Source organism: Dama dama, chromosome 20, assembly GCF_033118175.1.
Source record: "Dama dama isolate Ldn47 chromosome 20, ASM3311817v1, whole genome shotgun sequence".
Taxonomy (NCBI): domain Eukaryota; kingdom Metazoa; phylum Chordata; class Mammalia; order Artiodactyla; family Cervidae; genus Dama; species Dama dama.
The window spans coordinates 24,425,338-24,448,149 of NC_083700.1; the positions used below are offsets into that span (position 1 = coordinate 24,425,338).

At 41.9% G+C, this 22,812-nt stretch overlaps 1 protein-coding gene across 1 annotated transcript in view; it reads left to right on the forward strand.

The window, feature by feature from the left end:
• NOTCH2 (notch receptor 2) overlaps window positions 1-22,812 on the forward strand; it is a 173,386-nt gene that overhangs the window by 94,832 nt on the left and 55,742 nt on the right. Inside the window, exons 6-11 of the mRNA XM_061121027.1 lie at window positions 14,775-15,008; window positions 16,357-16,512; window positions 16,999-17,187; window positions 18,360-18,473; window positions 19,281-19,394; window positions 21,044-21,277. Coding sequence (XP_060977010.1) covers window positions 14,775-15,008; window positions 16,357-16,512; window positions 16,999-17,187; window positions 18,360-18,473; window positions 19,281-19,394; window positions 21,044-21,277 — 1,041 coding nt within the window. The remainder of the gene's footprint in view (window positions 1-14,774; window positions 15,009-16,356; window positions 16,513-16,998; window positions 17,188-18,359; window positions 18,474-19,280; window positions 19,395-21,043; window positions 21,278-22,812) is intronic.

Here is a 22,812-nt window from a genome sequence, read left to right on the forward strand (position 1 = left end):
CACTGGGGGAAAGTATATTGGTTTCCATGTCAGGTGTGGACAGAACTGTGTCCAAGCTCTGTCCAGAGCATTTATTTGTACCTACAAAGGTTACCACTGTTTCAGACAAACTGAAGTCCAAGTGGAAGAAAGAAATTGATGTTGGGAGTTGGGCAAATGGTTATAGAGGCAACTTATAAGAGGTAAGGCAACTTACCTCTTGTTATAGAGGCAAGTCAGTAGTTAGATTTTTCTTTAGGAAGTGGAAGTTTACCTAAGAATTTGATGAAGCCTGAGCACAAATATCTATACTGTTACCGTATTTGGCTCCAAGCCATCTTACAAGAGCAATTCTGCTCTGGCAGATATCCATTTAAGGAAAAAAAAAAGTTATAAAAGGCCCCCAAATTAATCGAAGCAGTGTAGACTAATGTTTTGTCTACATAGGTTGTTATTTGAATTTTCCTTTTAAAGGTTCATTTCCTTCAGAATTAAAGTTGACTCTAAACTCAACTCACAAATTCCTCTCTGGCAGCTTTTGGTTTTGGGTTCACTCCTAGGGCAGATGTGATTTATTTTCCTGTGCTTGTTATTAACTCAGAAATGTAATTTCAACTTGGGCTTGGAATTGTGCTTTGGGACACTAAGCAGAAGTGAACAATGGAAGTTAGGTGGACACGAGTCAAATAAAACCAACCACATTTTCTCTCGGCTCTCCTTTATGGCATGATGAGCCTAAAGTGTTAGTTAAGATTCCCTTTGCTGTCAGTTGCTCCAACTTCAGCAAAAAAGTTTTGGCATGAATCAGAAAGTATATATACTGCCAGAGATCGTGTCTGGGAATGGAGTCTTTTCATGGTATATTTTTATTTTGAACTCAGTGCTCTCAAGCTGTTATCCAGAATAAGGCTTTTCTCCAAACTAGTTTTCTGTGTTTTTAATATTATAGAAATGGAGCTTTTTGGTTGAGAGTGGAAACTAAGTATATCTGGGATTGCAGACATTTTTTTTTTTTTCATTTGTATTCTGCATGGAGGAATGGAAAAATGCATCTCCCATTACAATTTATCTGCTGTCAAATTGATTGTGGGGACTTGGAATTAAGCCTGGTTTTTGGAATTCTGCTTCCCCTCCCAATTTCATTGTGCTATCAGTTGGGCAGAGTGCCAAGAGTGCTAACCTGAGGCACTTTCATCCCAGAGGTCTCAGAGCCGATTAATAGTCATGTTAGTAGGAATAGGGGTGAGTAGTTATTATGACCCAACACAAAATGCAGGAGGTGAGACTGAGGAATCTTTTCTGTCTTCGTGTCCATGACTCACTGTCTGACTTTTGCTCTACCCCAGAAAAGATCCAGTTCTTACTTCGTGACTTTTCAAGCCCTTACACAATGATTGTAAGGTAGCTTCAATAACGGATATTTGTTGAATAATTAACAGTTATATCCAATACACTATGCTAGATGCTATAAGAGACGCAAAGAAGAAATAAATCAATTCCTCTCTTTGATAAATGGTCACATTCACTAGGAAGAAATAAGAAAGTCTACACATAGCCACAATAGAAGTTAATAAGTGGGAGTGATCATGAGTTTGAAAGAAGCATGGATAGGATTTGTGGACCATCTAAGTACTTGGTTGGATGACGGGGAAGATGGAGAAGAGTTAACATCTGTTTTTAAATGTGAGTAATGGGAGAATATGGAGACTTTTGACAGAGATAAGGAAATAGGCTAGAGATGATGATGAGTTTGAGATGAGTTTTCCAAGTGAAAATATTCAGCACTAAGACCTAGGCAATCAAAATAGAGGTAGGGGTTAGAGATTCAGACTTTGAGTCTTACTTTTGGTTGCCTGGGAAGTCTGTAAGGAAAGTGTGTGGGCTGAGAAGGCCAGAGGGTTTGGACCTGTTTGGATCTTAAGTCTACACTTCAGAAATGAGGAAAGGGACCTAAAGAAGGAAGGTGAGAGAAGGGAGGACTGAGAGTTCAGAAGAAGCTCTGCCGCCGTAGCATCACTGAGTCAGGAGTGCCTTCTGAGACCGTGCCTTCGACTCAGCTCTGTATGCTTCTGTTACAGCACCTGCAACGCTCTACTGATCTTACTTGTTCACATAGTTACCTCACATAATACACTCCTAGCCTCTAGAGAATTGGGAACCTATCTTACTTATTTTGGCATTTCCAAGACGAATTTTAACAGATGACGATAATTGAAAGAATGGCAACCAGGAGACTCAAATATTAATGTTAATTGCAGAGAGTTAGTCAGAATTTTTGAGGTCTTTAGAAATCTTCTAAAATGGAGTTTCTCTGTAAAGGAGAGAAGAAAGCCAGATTGCGAGAGGTTACAGAGAAACGTGGGCGTTGAGGGAGGGGTAAAGGGAGAAGTGGGAGGGGTCATTTATTCAGGATTTTGTAGAGGAAGAAAGGGGAGGGGAGGGAGAAAGACAGAGAGGAGTACTGGGCAGTAGCTTCAGGGGACAGGAACTTCACTCATGTGACCAACCCTAGAACCTTGGCTAGACTAGGAGTTAAGGCAGCTAGGAGGGGTGGGTTAATGAGGTGGGTTATTTAGGAGTGGTTTACTCTTCCCAGGGCTTTCCTGGTGGCTCAGACAGTAAAGAATCCACCTGCAATGCAGGAGACCCTGGGTTCAATCCCTGGGTCAGGAAGAGCCCCTGGAGAAGGGGATGGCTACCCACACCCCAGGATTCTTGCCTGGAGAATCCCATTGACAGAGGAGCCTGGTGGTTTACAGTCGATGGGATCAAAAAGAGTCTGACACGACTGAGCAACTAACACTTCCACTTTTCATTTTACCCCTTCTTTTAATCTTCTTTTAACTCTCCAGATTTTGTTATAGGATCTGGGATTTTAAAATTTATATTATAGTATTATTATTACTCAAACCTAAAGTCTTACTCATGTTCTTTAACATTACTGATATTCATACTGTTTTAAAATTCAATTTATAAGACTTTAGACTTAGTTATATGTGTAACTTGTTCTGTGTTAACTAGTAGTGCATTTATATCACAGCCTTCTTACAGAGCCCACGAATATTTGAAAAATATTTTTTAATTTAGTTGCCTTCGTACACAAATGGCATCATATATAGATATTGAACTCTTGGGTCACAAATTATATTCTTATGAAGTTCCTAGACATTATTCCTTTGCTTCTTGTAGTGAGTATTATAGAGAAGTCCAATGTCTTCTGAGTTATTCTGTCTCTCTCTCTCCTCCTCCTCCTTTAAAATCAGAACTTTAACCAATATTGGTATAGGCATATTTCCTGTCATTTTTTTTCCTAGTCTTTTCTTGAGTTCTTTGGATCTGCAAACTTAGGTTCAGTCTCATCTCAGAAAAGATTGTTTCTGATTTGTTTTTGTGTCTTTAAGAATACCGTTAAACTAGGTCTTCATTCTTCCCCAGAGCTAAAATCTTTTCTCTCGATATTTTAATCTTTTTTTCCTTTGTATTTCATAAGAGCTTCTTAAGCTTTTTTTTTTTTTTTACATAACTGATTTGTTTTTCTTCATTGTCAGTTCTGTTGCTTATAGTTGCCAATTCTGATTTGTATTTGAACTGCATTCTTTTTTTCTGACAATACTTACTCCTTCTGTCTAGGTCCTCTCTATTTCTGCCTTTCTCTCAGCCTGCCCCATTTTACCAGAGTCTATGGGGTCGCACAGAGTCGGACATGACTGAAGCAACTTAGCAGCAGCAGCAGCATCTTTATTTCTTTTGAAAGACTGTATAAATTGTACACATACACTGCATGTGTATAAAATTTTTGAGAATATAGAACCAATTCTTTCTATAATGTACTCGTTTCAGGAAGTGTGTATTTTTCTCTTGTATGCTTTTCATCTACATTTTACATGGTATATCTACATCTTTTATATTGCAAATGTTCTAATGAACACCAGGTTGTTGTTTGTTTGTTTGGCTTACTCATTCTGCTCATTAGTAATGCCTTGCCTATAAATAGAGTAGTTTGATTCTCTTTGGAATCCCTGGTACAGTTAGTTTTTACTTCCAGGGAGGTGAGGGGCTCTTTCTGTAAACTGTTAACAGCTCAGCAGCCCAAAGAGGTGGGAGAGAGCAAGAGTGTGTATTTTTTCTCCTAGCTGGAATACAGAAGCCTAGTACCATTTTTTCCTCTGGGTAGAGAAGCTTCTGTGCCAGGCGTCAGTTCTCCATACAGTGGCTGAGCCTGGTTGCTCTTTGGTGCTATTGCATCTGAAATTTGCCCCCAAAGCACCACAGACTTTTTTGGTGCTATAGAGACCACAGGAGCCCTGGGACTCCTCAGTGCTTTAAATTGCTATTGACCTGGAATGGTGGGATGGAGTTCAGTCCATTCTTCCTACAGGAGCAGGGTGAGCTTTCTGAAACACAAATTGGATCATGTTATTTCTTTGCTTGAAATGATTCAGCGGGTCCTGCTTGTCTTTGGATGGAGTTCCAAGGCTCTGCACCAAACTACCTGTCCAACCTTATCTCCACTGATATGTACCTTATAATGAACCACAGTGGGTTTTTTCATTGCCTCAGGTGAGCCATATTTTACCTTCTATTCCTACCTGTACACATACACTTCCTTCTGCCTGGAGTACCCCCACACCATCCTCCTACATTCCTACACAAACTGGTTAACATGTGGAGTCTTTGTCTCTGTCTCTCTTTCAACAGTAATTTACGATTTATTCAACTGTAATGTACTTATTCTGACTTTAAGGTGGCGTCACGTGGCATACTTCTGGGTCCATTCCAGAGATTCCTGAGGTTACTCTTGTATTTATCTCTGTCATTTTATAGATTTGTGCCGTCCCTGGCACTCGGGGGTCATCTGGGTTTGGAAGACATAGCATTGAACCAATGGATAAAAAAGAACTTCGTAAACAGTTGAAGCAGGAGGACATTGTGATCTTAGAATATCAATACATATGCTGCTATTACTGTTAATATTTGGATGGTAAATTCTTGTAAATGCAACTTTAGGTGGTTTGAAGGTGGAATCTGTAGAAATATGAATTTTCAAAACACACACAAAAATACTGCCTTGATGCAGGCTGCCATTAGGCCATAATCTTGACTTAATCATCCCCCACTTGACCTGCAGGACATAGTTCTTCTGTGTTCACTTGCTCTGTGGTCCTAAGGCAACATGCATGTATTACTGCACTTCTCACCCTCTATTATAATTATGTAATTGGTTGTAAAACCCTCTTTTGTCTGTATATTCTGGGTAGAATCCACAACTCTTTTGTTTACCAGTGTGTATAGGTCAGACCTGGCACATAATTTATACATATTTGTTGAATGAATGAATGGAGCATTAAATTTTCTCATTGTTCTGGCCCAACATCATGCCTCCAAATTCAGGACTATCACTGGGTCCTGTCAGGGTCTCTTCTTCTTATTTTCCTGAGATACATTAATATCTTTCTTCATCGTGGACCAGGTCTGTGCTGTCTATAAATCTGGACTAATTTTGTATGAGAGGATTACATTTGTCTATCATTGTAAGCACTCATCACAGTGTCTAACACCTAGAAATAGCTAAATAAGTCTATTTTTACTATTTGAAGTCAGTAGCACCACTAGGAAATAAAGGAGTGGCTCTTTTCCTGTTTACCTTCATGCAGATGGAGGCAACTGGAAGAGGAGGGTTGCTTGCCAACTGGGATGTAGTCTTTAGGGAAGTCTTAGGTTTCAATTGAAGAAGTAAGGTACTCCAACAATGTAGAGTCACCTCGAGACATAGTTGAAGGATTAAGGTCAAAAGGCTAGATAAATTTGGTGTGGTATAAATGAGATGGGGTTTAGCAGCTAAGGAAGAGAGTGGAATGAGAGACATGTATATTGATGGGGGGATGTAGATAAGGGGATGATGAAAACTTTGGCAGTATGAGTAGAATAGAGACACCCTGTTCTACTAGGAATAGGAGTTGAAAGATGACTATTAAGTTTAGATTGATCTGAGTGAGGGGGGAAAGAGCAAATAAAATTTGTTTAAACAAATATTTTGATTACTTCTCAAGAAATACTATTAGCTAGGCACTATGCTAAGTGCTAAGGGTTCACTGATGAAATAAATGGTACCACCCATTTCTCCATGGAACTTGGAGCATGTGTCTAGCATATGTTTAGTGAGGAACATAGGCATAAAGCATGTAATTATCTGTAAGATTTTGAACTGTAATGAATATCTAGTGGGAAAAGTAGAGGTTATTTGGAGAACATATTAACAGGCAAAACTATCTGAGTTTGGCGTCAGCATGTACTGTCTTTCAGCTGTGGATAGAGGGTATGAATTATTAGGGGATCATTGAGCCTAAAATGCTCCAGGTGCAGGGTCCTGGGCAAAGACCCATAGTGGGGAAAGATTGTAATCATGTTGATAAATGATAAAAAGCCAGAGTGCCCAGCACTACTCATATTTCAAGGGGAAAGACTGGAGTGATAGTCAGAAAATGTAGAGAAGATTTAGAATTTTATCCTAAGAGTAATGGCATGCCTCAGAGGGTTTGAACAGGGAAATGGCACAATCCATTATCCATGGTGAGGTCAAGCTGGTGATTCTTTAGATACTATATTGATCAGGATGCAGGGAAACCACGCTTTTGAGGAGTCTGGCGAAGATGATGGTGTCTAGGATTAGCAGGAACATTCACCGAGATTCTTGCATTTATCTGCATGTTTATCTCCTACGCCTACTATACCTACAGGATCTTGTTAGACACTTGTAACCCCAGCCTCATAGGCACATTTGTATGCTGATACATTAGTGCATGCACACAGTCTCTGATCAGGCAGACCCTGTAGACTCCAGTGTTTGTACAAAATATTTCAACCATCTTTAGCCCTGGGAGGTTGAAGAATAGTCAAGCTTGTACTCTGCCCTTTCACTTCAGGAGAGGAAGAGAAAATCTCCTGTGTGTAGAGGAGAAGGTTTGTAGGACAGAGGTTAAAAGAATGCCCTGCTATGATAGGAAAAGATGAAACTCCACACCTCAGGAGCCTGGGTGACTACTGGCTGGGAGGATATATTGGAGACCAAACTCTCTTGATTTAACCAAAGAAGAGGAGGTAGAGGGTCAGGGCAAGGGTCAACCAAGCTCATTTTTTACATGTTGTTCATGTGGTGACTGTTGCAAATGAGAGCTGACCCTTAACAGGGCCACTGATGTGGTAAAAGTTTTTCCCACACACTTCACACTTGAGAGATGACTATGAAGGGCCAGGGCTTCTTCCAGAAGTGCTAAGGCTCACTGATCATTTCTTCTCTTTCCTTTCCGCCCTTCCTCCTCTTGTTTCCCAGTCACTTGCAACTCAAGTCAGATTGATGTTTTGTGTGTGGTGCCTTGAGAAAACCATAGTGAACTGTCTGTGTCCTCATGTGTTGCAGCTCATAAAATGGTGTCTTGTGTAGTGGTCCTCAGTTCACATGGCCAGAACTTGATGATAGTGAGGCTCAGGTCATAGTTTCCACTTCAGTACAGTCCTGTTGGGTTCACTCTGTTATATTTTCTGCCAGAGGTGCTGCTCATAATCTTACTCATTCATCCTTTGCTTTTAAGACCTTAGATGGCGCAGTAAGAAAAGATCATTATGAAAGTGACCCCACTCCTACAAAATCAATATAGTGTACTCTTTTTTCTTGTTTTCCTTTTATAAATTTATTTTTTGATTGATGTATAGTACATTTACAATTTTGTGTTAATTTCTGCTATGCAGCAAAGTGTTACAGTTGTACATATGTATACATTCTTTTCTAAATTCTTTCTCGTTATGGTTTATCAGAGGATAATTGAATACAGTCTCTGCATTAGAGTAGAACCTTGTTTTTTATCCATCCTGTGTATAATAGTTTGCATCTGTTAACCCCAGACTCCCTTTCCCACCCACCTTCCCTTTGCCAATCGCAAGTCTGTTCTCTGTGTCTGTGAGTCCATTTCTGTTTGTAGGTAGGTTGATTTGTGTCTTATTTATAAAGTGTAGTTGACCTATAATATCATTTTGATTTCAGGTATAGAGCACAGCAATTCAGTTATATGTGTATATATAATATACACACACACACATATATACACACACACACATATGTACATATTCTTCAGATTCTCTTTCCTTATAGGTTATTACAAAATATTGAGTGCAGTTCTTTGTGCCATACAGTAGGTCCTTGACATCACTAATTATTAGAGAAATGCAAGTCCGAACTATAGTGAGGTACCACCTCACACCAGTCAGAATAGCCATCATAAAAAGTCCGCAAATAATAAATGCTGGGGAGGGTATGGAGGAAAAGGAACCTCCTATACTGTTGGTAGGAATGTAAATTGGTACAACTGCTGTGGAGGAGAGTATGGAGGTTCCTTAAAGAACTGAAACTAGAGCTACCATATGATCCAGCAGTCCCACTGCCGGCCACATATTCAGAGAAAACCATAATTTGAAAAGATACATGCCCTCCAGTGCTCATTGCAGTACTATTTACTATACCCAAGACATGGAAGCAGCTTAAATGTCCATCAGCAGAGGAATGGACAAAGAGGATGTGGCACATATGTATACAATGGGATATTATTCAGCCATAAGAAAGAATGAAATAATGCCATTTGCAGCAACACGGGTGGATCTAGAGATTGTCACAGTCCGTCAGACAGTTGTTGTTTAGTCGCTCAGTCGTGTCTGACTCTACAACCCCACGGACTGCAGGACGCCAGGCTTCCCTGCCCCTCACCGTCTCCTGGCTCAAACTCATGTCCATTGAGTTGGTGATGCCATCCAACTGTCTCATCCTCTGTTGGCCCCTTCTCCTCCTCCCCTCAATCTTTCCCAGCATCAGGGTCTTTTCCAGTAAGTCGGCTCTTCACGTCAGGTGGCCAGAGAAAGACAAATATCATATATGTTAATTACACGTAGAATCTAAAAAAGTATGAATGAACTTGTTTGTAGAACAGTCATAGAAAGCAAACTTATGGCTACCAAAGGGGAAAGGGGGATGGGGGAGATATAAATTAGAAGGTTGGGATTAACATACACTTGCTCCTATGTACAAAATAGCATGCTTATTTTTCTAATGGTGGGTTAGTAGTATTGTCTGTAGTTGAAGCACTTGCTCTTCCTATACATTTCTCAGTCCTATTCTTCCCTCAAGATAGTTTTGAAGACTAACTTGAAATGTTGTGATCACACACCCCAGTGTTCCTTTTCAGCACTTGATTTCCACTTTTAAGTGGGTCTGTTTCTTTTTAAAAAGTTATTTATTTATTTATTTTTGACTGTGCTTGGTCGTTGTCACCGTGCTGGCTTTTCTCTGGCTGCCGTGTTCGGGCTTCTCATTGTCATGGCTTCTTCTTGTTCCAGAGCACAGATTCTCGGGCACATGGGCTTCAGTAGCTGTGGCCGGTGGACTCGGTAGTTGCGGCTCCCAGTCTCTAGAGCACGTGTTCAGCAGTTGTGGTGCGCAGGCTTAGTTGCTCTACGGCACGTGGGATCCTCCCGGTTCAGAGGTTGAACCTGTGTCTCCTACATTGGCAGGTGGATTCTTTACCACTGAGCCATCAGGGAAGCCCAAGTTTGTCTATTTCTGATTCTTTTTCTAACTAGCTGTGTAAACGTGGGTAAGTCACTATGCCACTCTGGTCCTAGTTTTGTTTGTAAAATGAGCACATTAGATTGAATCTAAGGTCTGTTTCATCGCTGATGCCAAGTCTGGTACAGTGGCTGATATATAAACTAAGGTGAATGACCAACAGAATTCCTGCTCTCATGGAACTTTTAGTTTGACAGAGACTGTAAAATGTAAGTGAATATAAAATTATACCATTTCATAAATGACAAGATGGACTGAATGGAGTAGATGCAGTGAAGGAGGAAAAAGAGGAAATGTGAGCTTGAAGATCTGCCTAAGTTATGAAGAATAGAAGGTCAAGGTGGTGGTGTTGGTTTAGTCATGAAGTCGTGTCTGACTCTTGCAACCCTGTGGACTGTAGCCTGCTGGGCTTCTCTGTCCATGGGATTCTCCAGGCAAGGATACTGGAGTGGGTTGCCATTTCCTTCTCCAGGGGATATTCCCGACCCAAGAATTGAACCTGGGTCTTCTGCATTGCAGGCGGATGATTTATCAACTGAGCTATGAGGGAAGGCTGAAGGTCAAGGTATGAGATGTTAATTGGCCATATAAGTAAGAGGAAGAAGAATATTTGAGGTGGAGAGGACAGGTTATGCAGAGGCTCTGAGGTACGAAAGAACTTGTTTGAGGAACTAACAGTAAGCCATGTGGCTAGAATAAAATATATGAAGGAAAGATAGAGACTTGAGATTTAGAAGGCAAAAGCTATCACCCAGAGAATTATCAGTATATACTAGTGGCTCTGAGTGTTTAAGGTGGTGCTAACAGTAAAGAACCCACCTACCAATTCAGGAGACAAGAGATATGGGTTTAAGTGATATAGGTTCGATCTAGGTCGGGAATATCCCCTGGAGGAGGAAATGGCAACCCACTCCAGTATTCTTGCCTGGAAAATCCCATGGACAGAGGAGTCTGGTGGGCTACAGTCCATGAGGTCGCAAAGAGTTGGATATGACTGAGCGACTTAGCATGCTAAGTGTTTAAGGTGTCAGCCTTCATACCAAGTTAGTCCAGGTTTATATGGCAGTAGATAAAGTAGTTTCTAGAAACAAGTTATTTCCTTTCTAATAGGAGATGGGTAAAACCTAGTAGCCCACTGCCTTAATCCCGATGTTAGATACCAGTAGCCTGCAATAATTGGCAGGTGAGATTAGTAAGAGGGATAATTGATGCCCTCACAAACTTGCCCAGCCGAGCTTTGTGCAACATATTTTGGGAGCTCTCCAGCAAGGTTTGTGTGCTGGCACAGATGGTGGTACAGGCTGAGACTTGCTTGGATCGAAGGTGTAGCAGCTAGGTAGGGCGTGGAAAGAACGCAGCTCTGTCTTCACCAGGGGCTTTTATATGCTCGATAGCTAGCTCCTAACTTAGTGCTTTCTCCTTTTCTCCCAACTGACACAAAGTCATTTGCTTTTAGTTCACCCTGTGTTCTACTGGCAGACTAATGTTCATATGCAGATTTGATCATACCTTCCCTCACCTGTGAGCCTGCAATAATTCTTCTTTGTCATATCAAGTTCAAAATTCATATAAGAATTCAGAGCCTCAAATGATCTCCAGCCTTTTCTTGTTTTAAACCCAACTCAAGAATATACTCCAGTCCCTTTGATATGTTCAAGATATAACCCCACAAACCTGAGTGGACCTTCTTCCTCCAGCCCAGGCTGATGCTTTTTGGCCATGGAGTAGTGGGAAAAGCTGAATGCAGCCTCTCTAGAATATCACCAGGAAACTTTACTGTTTCAATATCTGGTGACTTTTTGTCTTTGTCAGTTTCTACCAAGGTCTTCTTTGCCTGACTCATGCTTCCATCCCTTTTAGGTGTGCTTTAAGACCCTAGAATCAGGGACTTAGTCTGTAGGTCTTATTGATCAGACCCAGAGTTGGATAATTAACTCTGCTGTAATGGAAAGAACAGTAGTTTTAGAGTCAAACTGATCTGGGTTTGAATGACAGTGCCTCTGACTTACCAGTTTATGACCCTGGGCAGGGGTGGTAGGGTTGGTGGTTACTTAACCTCTCTGAGCCTCATGTTTCTTAATTTTAGGGTTCTGCATTGGTTTCCTCCTTTGCCAAGAGGGAGGTGACATGAAAGAAGTGCAGTATGTTAGTAGACTTTCCATTGGGAATTTTGGAACAAGCAATTTTGTGGCACCCTGGTCACTGTTCTAACATTCCAAATGTAATAACTGGTTGCTGGAATTGGAATGAGGAAAAAATTCTGGCATAAATATGCCTGGGAGGGGTTTTGTTTTGTTCTGGAGAAATATGCCCGAGCCTTAGAGGAAAATGATCTATTCTATGAAAGATTACATATAAGCCAGGATTCTTTTGACTCTCCAGATTTGATTTCTCTAACAGTATCTGACACCAAACACAAAACGCCTTAGATATTTGACCTTCAAAAATCAATCTCATTGGAAAAATGGTCAACTGTACTCAAAAAATTCATTTGACTTTTGGATAGTAATTTGGAGTCATAAGTTTTTCCAGTAATCCGATCATATGGGTCATGATTTTAATCCTCCCCTCCCCCACCCTCTCTCCTTCCCCATGCCTCTGTGTGCTTGGGAAAACTGAGATGCAGAGAGGTGGTTTTGATACGGTGAGATTCACACCTCAAGTCTTTGCTAAGGATTTTAGAGTCAGCAGCTCTAGTTCAAATCCCAGCCCTCCTGTACCCCCTGCCTCATGATAGGTGAGTTATGTCACCTCTCTGAGCCCGTTTCCTCAATGAGACAGTGATCGCAAGACCTCAAGCCCAATATGTGGTTCACAGTAAGCAATCAATGACTCTTGATTTCCTTTCCCAAGAGTACAAAATTTTTATTCCAAACATTATTTCGTTAACCTAGTTTGTTTCACTATAATATTTAAGTGTCTGGGTGTTATATAATGTATATGAAATATATATGAGATTTTTTAAAATCTTGTACTCAGAACCAATAAGAAAGAAAAACAACTTCCAAATTTCTCACATTCAGCAAGTCAGTTAAGTTTGATGCTAGCATGGGTATTTTGAGTTAGCATTAGTGTAAGAGACAAGACTTAGGAATTCCCAGGTTGCAGAAACTCTTCACCTGCTTCTTGGTTATGTTTTCATTTCTGTATCCCACCTGCATCTTAACAACACATCTGTCATTACTGTGAGGTAGCATTTCTGCCAGTAAAGTAAGGGAGCAAAGCTTTCTATACTGACATCATCTACCCTGGGGGAAATGATTGCTCCTGCACTTCCTCCCTCCCTCTGTACTAGTTAATACTGTCGGATGCAATAGACAGATCCCCATCTCAAATTAGGGATACCTGCTGGAAGAGTGGCTATGCTTGTAAATAGGCTTAGAAACAGTCAGTCTTTGGGAACAGCTGGAGCTAATAACTTGAATGTCACCAGATTGTGTTTTTTCTTTTCTGTGCACTTCTGATTCACTGTTATCATACTATGTGTAGACTGGTCACATTTTTCTTTTAGTCCATGTGGCAAAGGGTCCCTAGTCCAAAAGTTTGGAAAAGAGACACGGCTTGTATCAGATGCCCATCCTGGATCAGGAAGCTGTGATCATGTAAATACGTGGTGGCTCCTTCAGGTATTATATGGATGAAGTGGAGTGAGAAGAGCAGCACAGAAGGAGGGCCCTGAGCACAGAGTTCCAGAGCTGCCCACACACTGCCATCTTAGGCAGTGGGATCTTAGCTGGGAATACAAAAAATGCTCTTGAACCGAGTTTGCTTGCAGCCCAGTGATGGGAGATGGATGTACAATTGAAGTGCAATAGAATGATGTTGGTTCTGTAATAGTGGATGCGTTGGTTAAATAGGAGTAAAGAATAGGTGGTCAGTTAGGTTGGCTCAGACACAGAAGCCCCTGTTGGCAATGATGGCTGCACAGTTGGGCACCTTGCAGACTCTGAAAGCCCTTGAGTCAGCTGACTTATTATCTGGGGACTAGGAATAGCCCTGGCATTTTCTGAGTATGAATGCCCTGTGCTTTGTCGTTAAGAGGCCTCTACATCAGAGTGCCTTTTTGAATCATTCAGTGAGTTTTTTACAAAGAAAAATTAAGTATATCTTGAGGGTCTTGTCATGTTCTGTTTTAGAGAATTCATATGATCTGAATATTCATCCCCTATGGTAGCTTCTTAAAGCTATTAAAAGACAACTTATTATAAGACAGGTTCATCAACTTGCTTTACAACTCAGGTAACCCAGCACTTAACTGCTGGTTAATTACAAACCCCTTGCTTTTAAGTAGCTTATAAGTAAGTCCTGTTCCCTGTCATGAGGCCCGAGAGCGTTTGCCATAGTCCCTATCCTTTGCTGTTGCAGTGACCTGTGGTATATCCATTGGTGGTCTCATGTTTATCATCCTTTAGTTTGCTTCCTCAGGCAGAATAGACTGATTCTTTTCCATCTTCTGTTGCATGAGGTTAACTTTCTACATCTTATTCCACTGCTCCATCTTTGGCTCCAGTCTCTTCATCTTGGCTTTGTGTTTCACATTTATATTTTACCAAGGCTTTTATTGTCCTTAACTCCTTGATTTTTCTCTCTGCCCTTTCTTGCTCTTGCATGTATTTTTTAATGAAACCTTCTATTTTGAGATAATTGCAGTTTTGCAGAAAGTTATAAGTATTAACAGAAATACTGTTTACCTTTAACCAAGTCTCCCCCAATGGTAACATCATCACCTTGCAAGATTACTGTCTAATATCATAATCAGGATATTGACATTGATATAGTCAAGATACATAATGGTAGCCTTAACATTTTGATTTTTAAGGTTGCTTCTCATCCTTACTCATCTCTTAGACCCTTCTTTCCTTGCTCTTCTCACATTCATTGTCCCGGGGATTTAACCAAACCTGATTTAAGGCTCTTACAAGACTCAATTTTCTCTCTGATAGGCTGGCTAGACTTTATGCTGTCAGAGTTTCTAGGGATAGAACTTGCCTTCCCTAAATTATTTGCCTAGAATTTGGATGTCTCTAGGTGGCCTTAAAAGTCATGTGAGAACCGGGTTTGTTTGTGAGTTAATTTTGCCATAAGTTCATCCAGGTCACATGAGGGTGAAGAACGTGTGGAGGCTGGTATGGTACTAATCCTCAGAGACTCAGAGCCCTAAACAAAGACACTTTTCCCCCCAAAGGACAGTTCTGCACAGAGGATGTGGATGAGTGCCTGCTGCAACCCAATGCCTGTCAGAACGGGGGCACCTGTACCAACCGCAATGGGGGCTACGGCTGTGTGTGTGTGAATGGCTGGAGTGGGGACGACTGCAGTGAGAACATCGATGACTGTGCCTTCGCCTCCTGCACCCCGGGCTCTACCTGCATCGATCGTGTGGCCTCCTTCTCTTGTATGTGCCCAGAAGGAAAGGCAGGTAAGGCTGGCAGAAGGACAGAGCTGGAAAGGGGAAAGGACTGGTGAGCATTCAGGACTTCTGCCTCCATCTCTTTGATCTCTTTTGGGGTATGTCCTTTTAAGTTTCATCCTTTGGAACATGGCACTCAAAGCCGTTCTTCTGGAAGTGTAATTGGTAGCCAGAGTGCTGTGAAGTCAGTTTTCTTCCTTAGGACTTTAAGCTCTCAATTCCATGTACCTCAGTGTTTCATCCCCCCAAAATGAAAGTAACTCTTGCTTGGAAACATCTGTAACCTCCTTAAGATTTTAAGCTAAAAGACTGCTCAGAAATTAAGGTAAATTTCTCAGAAATTAAGACAAAATTACTCACAAATGGAGGTAGGCACTTAATTTTAAGAAGAAATAATCCATTTACTCAGAAAAGGTTAGCAAGAGGGAAACAATGAAGTGTATTCTAGCTCTCAATATTGCCCTGTAGCGGAAGGTTTTTACCAACTGCAAAGTTAACATTGCTCTAGCCTCTCAGTTTAACAGTTTTGGGTCTAGGAATCAATCAGTGAGAGGAGGAATGTTACAGAAGGAGATTGCTCAGCGATGGAACTTGGTGCCCAGCAGTTTTGAAATGTTCCTGTATCTATGCCTTTTCAAAAGCCCCGCCTCCAGCTTTGTAGAAGAAGCCTTAGTCACCTCTTCTTAAGCTAATTGCAGACTGGAAAATCCAGTTCCCATGTGAACTATGCAGAACATGGGGCCTAGTCATGTCTTCAGAGTCCTGAGGGCACTTGAGCCAGGAATGTTGACACTATTAAAAAGCTGCCCAAGTATAGGCTGATGATGTTCAGCTGGGTTTTTTTTTTTCTTCTGAGACTAATGAAATGCAGGTGGCCCCAAGATCATCAGGTAGCATGATCTTGGGAAAGTGTGTTGCCAGATAGAATATAGGATGTATGTAATATTTGGGACATAGAGTAAATAATTATTCATTGTTTATCTGAAATTCAGATTGAACTGGGCAGCCTCGGTTTTCATGTGTTAGACATGACAGCCCGGTGGGAAGGATGTCTCCCTTTTCCTGACTCCAACACCTAACCATCTCACAAATCCCTCACATTATCTATCCTTGAGGAGGGGTCCAGCTGAAGGCTCAGATTCAGGGTATAGAGGGAGGTGTCTGCAGAAGCTTCTTGCTTTGCAGTTAGCTGCAGCATGTCCCTAAGGCAGGATCAGGCAAAGGGGAAATTGCCTCTAAATCTTCACTGGATTCTGATGTGCCATTCCTAAGGTGTTCAATCCTCCATGAAAGAGAAACTCATTCCCCAGGTAAGGGACATTTTCTCTTTCTTCTCCTTACCTCACCCCTGTGACAGGTCTCTTATGTCATCTGGATGACGCATGCATCAGCAACCCCTGCCACAAGGGGGCGCTGTGTGACACCAACCCTCTGAATGGACAGTATATTTGCACCTGCCCACAAGGCTACAAAGGCAGTGACTGTACGGAAGATGTGGATGAGTGTGCCATGGGTGAGTACACAGAACCTTTCCTGTTCCTGTCAGCTGAGCTCAGCAGACATTTCAGCTGAAGCACATTTCACTCTGTGAGCCTGTTTCATCCAAACCTCAGACCTGTTATATGCCTTCTGTTTACAACTGACCTTTCAGTGTAACCACATAGTCTATGCTGGGAATTCAAATACATAGAAGGTTTGTGCTTGACTCTTAACATGGATCCCTACCTTAGTGACTGGGCATAAGAACAGCAGACACACATGAGAGTTGAGATTGCCCTCTTTTGTCTTTCTTTCCCTATTTCCATACTTCCTTCTTCATTTAATTATTTATTTACTTACTTTCTGATTGATTGATTGATTAGAAGGACATAAGAAATTGAGAATCAGATTATTAAAGGACTGGCCCTAATGCTACTAATCTGACCCACTTCTGTAGTCCACATTTGTGGAAGCTCCATCGAGTGCTTTGATCCTGGTTATGGGTGCTTGTGTCTTTCAGCCAATAGCAATCCTTGTGAGCATGCAGGAAAATGTGTGAACACAGATGGTGCCTTCCACTGTGAGTGTCTGAAGGGCTATGCAGGACCTCGTTGTGAGATGGACATCAATGAGTGCCACTCAGACCCCTGCAAGAATGATGCCACCTGTCTGGATAAGATCGGAGGCTTCACGTGTTTGTGCATGCCAGGTACATGGGCCGTCGGTGTGTGGCGTCTAGACTGGAGACCTTGCCCTGTGCTTGTCTTAGGCAGAGCACTCAGTACAGTGTGGCATTTCCGTAAGCTCTGTTGGCATTTAATCCCTAGCCACGGGACCCTTAGGGCTTCCCTGGTGCCTCAGTGGCAAAGAATCTGCCTGCAGTACAGGAGCCGCTGGAGACGTGGGTTTGATCCCTGGGTTGGAAAGATCCCCTGGAGGCGGGCATGGCAACCCACTCCAGTATTCTTGCCTGGAGAATCCCATGGACAGAGGAGCCTGATGGGCTATAATCCATTGGGTCACAAAGAGTCGAACACGCCTGAAGCAACTTCGCATGCACATATGCAAGGGGACCCTTAAGGACTAAGACCCATGTTAAACTTCTTAGAACTGTGGAAAACAATCCCATCATGTCAAAACCCAGATACTTGTGAGAGAAAAATTCAGAAGATTTTTAAAATGCAAGTATACTTTGATTTAATAAAGTATTTATCATAAAAATTCTTTAAATAGCAAGCTTTCCTTATCCCCTGATATATTACAAATAGCATACCATTCCATTTATAGAAAATAATATTACCCATAATTGTATAGGAACTTGCTGTTTATCTCATGGTGAGATACACATGCTGTGTTATATCTTGGAACTCTTCTGCAGAGACCTCTGCTTGAATCCTTAGCACAGCTGAACTTTAGCTTAAAATGACAGCTATCAGAGGCTGCTTGGCCTGATTACGGGTGCTAAGCGCTCTAGCCTTGGCAGGCCCTCCTGACTTTGACTTGCACCCCAAGTACAATAGCATCTCTGATTCATTCAGCTGGTCCTTAGGACTGGGGACCCCGTGGGCCTGGCACTGTCCTGAAAGCAGTGCCTGGACTGATCCGAGAATGTAGTTCAGTCTTTGTTGCCATGCTAGGTCTGACCAAGGTCTTTGGAGGTAACCTCTCCTCCGTCTCCACAGTGACATGGATATCCCAGGATATGCCCGTGTCTGACTGATGCTCACAGTGACTGTTTTCAATCACGGCATAGTCCTCTTTTCCCTCTGCAGAAATGTTCATACTCATAGAGGATGTAGTCATCTTTATGAATTTGTGCTTTCTTGGCTAGAATATGCCTTTGTCTTTTTCTAAGCCACTTGTGTGGTCCATTTTGTTCAGGTTTCAAAGGTGTGCATTGTGAGTTGGAGATAAATGAATGTCAGAGCAACCCTTGTGTGAACAATGGACAGTGTGTGGATAAAGTCAATCGCTTCCAGTGTCTGTGTCCGCCTGGTAAGTGCCCACCACCTGCCCCTGTTTTCTTTGAAAGCACAAAGCCGGCTGACCGCAGGGAAGAGAGGAGGGAGAGAATGTGTGTGGGCTCTCCATGAGGAAGTCATTAAAGCGAGTGCTTCGGGATAGGAGTGTGTGTGTACAGACGTGGGGGATTGGTTTCAGCTGGTATATCTTCCAGATCCTTTGTGGCCAGAAGTCCAAGTCTATTCTGAATGGCCCATGACCTCGCCGTCTGTGTGTACATTTCAGCAAGTTCATACCTCATGGAAGCCCTTAGTTCTAGGTTATTCAGGATTTTATTTTTTCCCGTGAGTCATATTCTTGAAACCCTTCTCTGAGATGATTATTTTTAGACATTTCACCCATGGGTACATTAACAAGTCAGTTCTTTCCAAAGAATGCTGTGTCTCTCCTTTGGCCCCCTACAGCCTTTATGGAAGACGTGCTGAATTTTCTGCCTTAGGCTGTAGCCTCTCTTGTTGTTTCTTCAGAGAGAAGGTCCCAGTTCCTGTGCAGCTACATTCACTTCTTAGGGGGTTCTCCCTGTATGCATTCAGTTCCTACTTTAAGTTGAAGTGAAATCTATACTGGGAAGAAAAAGAGGTGAGAGAGACACCCATGGGCCTCTGATGCCCTGAGCCTCACCTAGTTATCCCAGGTACCTGTTCAGGAGAATAATTCTCCATGTGCTGATCCAGGGGTATAAACCCTGCCAATAACTACCCAGTTCCTCTTGGGCATCGTTCTGATAGTAAGGAAACCAAAGCTAATCCTTTGACTTGTGTCATCATGTGCCCTTTTAAGGATTCACGGGGCCCGTTTGCCAGATCGATATTGACGACTGCTCTAGTACTCCATGTCTGAATGGGGCAAAGTGTATAGATCACCCGAATGGTTATGAGTGCCAGTGTGCCACAGGTAAGAACTTTTCACTTCTTATTCCCCTGGTAGGTCCATCCGCCCTAAATAGGAGACTGTCCTCTTCTAGCTGCCCTGCCGGGCCAGTCTGCTAATGGGCTGCTCTTTGTTTAGAAGGGGCTTCTTCCAGCTCTTTCTTGCTGCTCTCAGTTTCGTTGTACAACACCTGCTTCCTTCACCACAATGATGGCCTGGCCTGGACATTTCCATTTGGTGTCCCCGTCTTTCTAGGGCAGATTTTGGCAATGGTGAGTTTCCAGCTGGCTTGCCTTATTCCTCTGGAAAAGGGAAGAATTCCAGTTGTCATTGGGGCTTCTCAGCAGGAGGCCTGTCTCTGTGTTTCTTGAGGCAAGTGATTGAACAAAGGCTCAGAAATGCAGTGGTAGGCAAGTGCAGAGATTTTCTGCATAAATATGATTGATGCTTTGAGAGTCAAACGTGTATCTGAACAGGGGAGAGAGCTCTGTCTGGGAAAGTTTGGGGCCTCTTTCCTGACTCCTGCTACTAGAATCAAAAAGAATGTTTACAAATATTCTACATTTCTGATCTGTGGCAACATTTCCAATTTGGGAGTGGATTTGACTAAGCCAGACATTTCTTGTTACACATTTGCTTCTGCACAGACCATTATTGTGTAGAGAAGGACTAGAAATTATTAGAAAAGATGATTTCCCAGTTTCTTTTTTATCTGACTGTTTAAGAAAGAAGTTACGAATATAATTCAAGACATTTTTTCTTATTTTTTAGAAAATGGATTCTTAAAAGATTTTAAGCATCATGTGCATGATTTTTTTTGTGATCACAGAAAAGCAAACTAAGTCATAAAAATAAACAAAGAATTACTATTTCAATAGCATTAGAATATTATCACTTATTAGGCCTTCTCAGAGTGGGCCCTGTCAGATGATCCACTCAACCTCCTTTTCTTTTCACAAACTCTGGTCTCTGTTGGAAAAGTTTCAGGTTAGGTCTTCTTCTGGCTAGATTATGCTTATGGAGTATAACCTTCACTGGAGAGAATTTAAACTTTGAGCTCATGTTTAAAAGGGAGGAGAGTCCTTCTAAAGTCTCTTAAAAGGATTTAAGGTTGGATAAAGGAACTCTTATTTGCCCCTTTTAACTGTCTTAACTTGGTCATTTTATTTAACAAGTATTGGTTAAAAATTTACTGTATTTGCATAGATTCCTGGGAGGTTGGGAGGAATAAAGAAAAGTTCTCTGACCTCTCAGGTCAGAATTGGAAAGATAAGGTACATGAAGTCATTAATTTAGCACCTATATTGCGGACTGGTTTGGGAGGAAAGGCATATAGAGATAAATATATTAAGGAAAATTATAGAGAGCTATTCCCCACTGAAGTCCAGTGTGCAATTAGGATGCAGTTAAAATGTCTCTGCAGTGAAATTATTGATCATTTAGAAGAAGCTATTTGAATTCTACAGATCTGATGTGAACTTCATTTTAAACAAAACTCGCTAGGCTTGCCTTGTACATCAGTGCAGATAGTCAGTTCCAATTGCTTATGGCCCACAGTATGAATTGTTTAAGATATGGGATGTGTAGGACTAGAGGATGCTAGAGCTACATGTATGCTCAGGTGTGGAATGTGCACTTTGGGTTTAAGTATCTTGGGTACAATTCCTTCCAAGGATTCACTGGTGTGTTGTGTGAGGAGAACATCGACAACTGTGACCCTGATCCTTGCCACCACGGCCAGTGTCAGGATGGCATTGATTCCTACACCTGCATCTGCAATCCGGGCTACATGGGTGCCATCTGCAGTGACCAGATAGATGAATGCTATAGCAGCCCTTGCCTGAATGAGGGTCGCTGCATCGACCTGGTGAATGGTTACCAGTGCAACTGCCAGCCAGGCACGTCAGGTAAGCCCACTCTTCACTGCCTTTGGAGTTTTCACTGTTTCTCTAAAACAGTTTACACAGATGTCTCAGACTTTCTCAGCACATGTTTAGATACCAAAAATATAGTCTTGATTCTGAGAAGCACAGCCAGGAACATCTCAGAGGCAGATAGCTCTAGCCAGTAGGAAAGTCAGAGACAATAGCTTCACAAAGCTGATGATTCTGTGTATGTGTTTCTCATCAAAAGGAGGCATACCCCTTCAAAAAATTGAAATTATTATTGAAAATTGAAATCCTTCTACTTTTGTGGCTTGATTGGATTGTCTTTTTTGTTTTAACTTCCACCTTATTCAGTTTAATGAAGTTGGTCCTTCCCTCTCCATCCCTCCCGTTCTTCCAGTAGTTTTTCCTCTCTTTTAGAGTCCAGTATCTGTAATGGAAAAGGAAATGGCAACCCAATCCAGTATTCTTGCCTGGAGAATTCCATGGACAGAGGAGCCTGGCAGGCTATAGTCCATGGGGTCGCAGAGTCGGGCATTACTAAGCAACTAACACACTATCTTTAATGTGTCATCTTTCTTCTGCTGTTTTTCTCTGCTGGGCTTTGGGCATTTGGGGGACTCAGAGGGAGAGGAGAGACTCTGCAACATGTCTGGGTCATTGTCAATTAGAATGCAGAGCTGTCGTTTCCCATCCCCAGTTCATGGCTGTTTCCTGCCTCCAGTTGAATGACGGCTTGTTAGTCGTAAGGGCATGCTACTCCTTGCTGGGGAAATGTTGAGCTGTTTTCTCAGGCAGCAGCATTTCACAGGTTTCAGTGGATTCTGTTTTACTTATTCGAGGAATAATTATGGTCACAACTGTGGTTAATGGACAGAGAAGTTCTGTGTCTCAGATCAAAGGAAAATGTATTAGTGGAAGATTAACTAGTGTGTGCCTTTGTTAGAAGGGAACCTGCCAATACAAGGAGTGATTTATTGAGAACTCATTCTCCATTTAAGGAAAATGGCCTGTGTAGGGGGCAAAGGTGGGGGAGGTGGTTAGCTGCCCTTATTTTATTTTGTTATTTCCAAATCCATTTCTTCAAACTTGTCAAAGGCCCTGGTCTTCATCCAGGAACTCGTACATGCCAAGTTTGAAAACAAAGTCCTTTTTGAGTTGCTCAAGCATACGAAAAACATCCCATGCCTTCCCAGTTGAAAATGCCTTCCCCCTCCCCACGTTTAGATAACTCTCTAAAAGAGCTGAATAGATCTTTGTGAAACCTTCCAAAAGCAATTTGCTTCAGGGCTGGTCCCCAGACATGAGAAATTGCAGTACGAAAAGAAATTTGAGAGATTTACAAGCAATTGAATGGATGCCTTTAGAATGGTGGGGCTGTTTTAGGCTTTGCTATCGTTCCCATTATAAAAATGTACTGGAAACCTGGGTGAGTGGTGGGCTGGCAAGCATTTTGTTTTCTTTGGGATTATATTATTATGCTGGGATGGATCAGGTGTGTTACCTGGGGAGTACAGAGAAGTCAAGGTGGAAGTAGCTGTCAGTGAGAAAGGCAG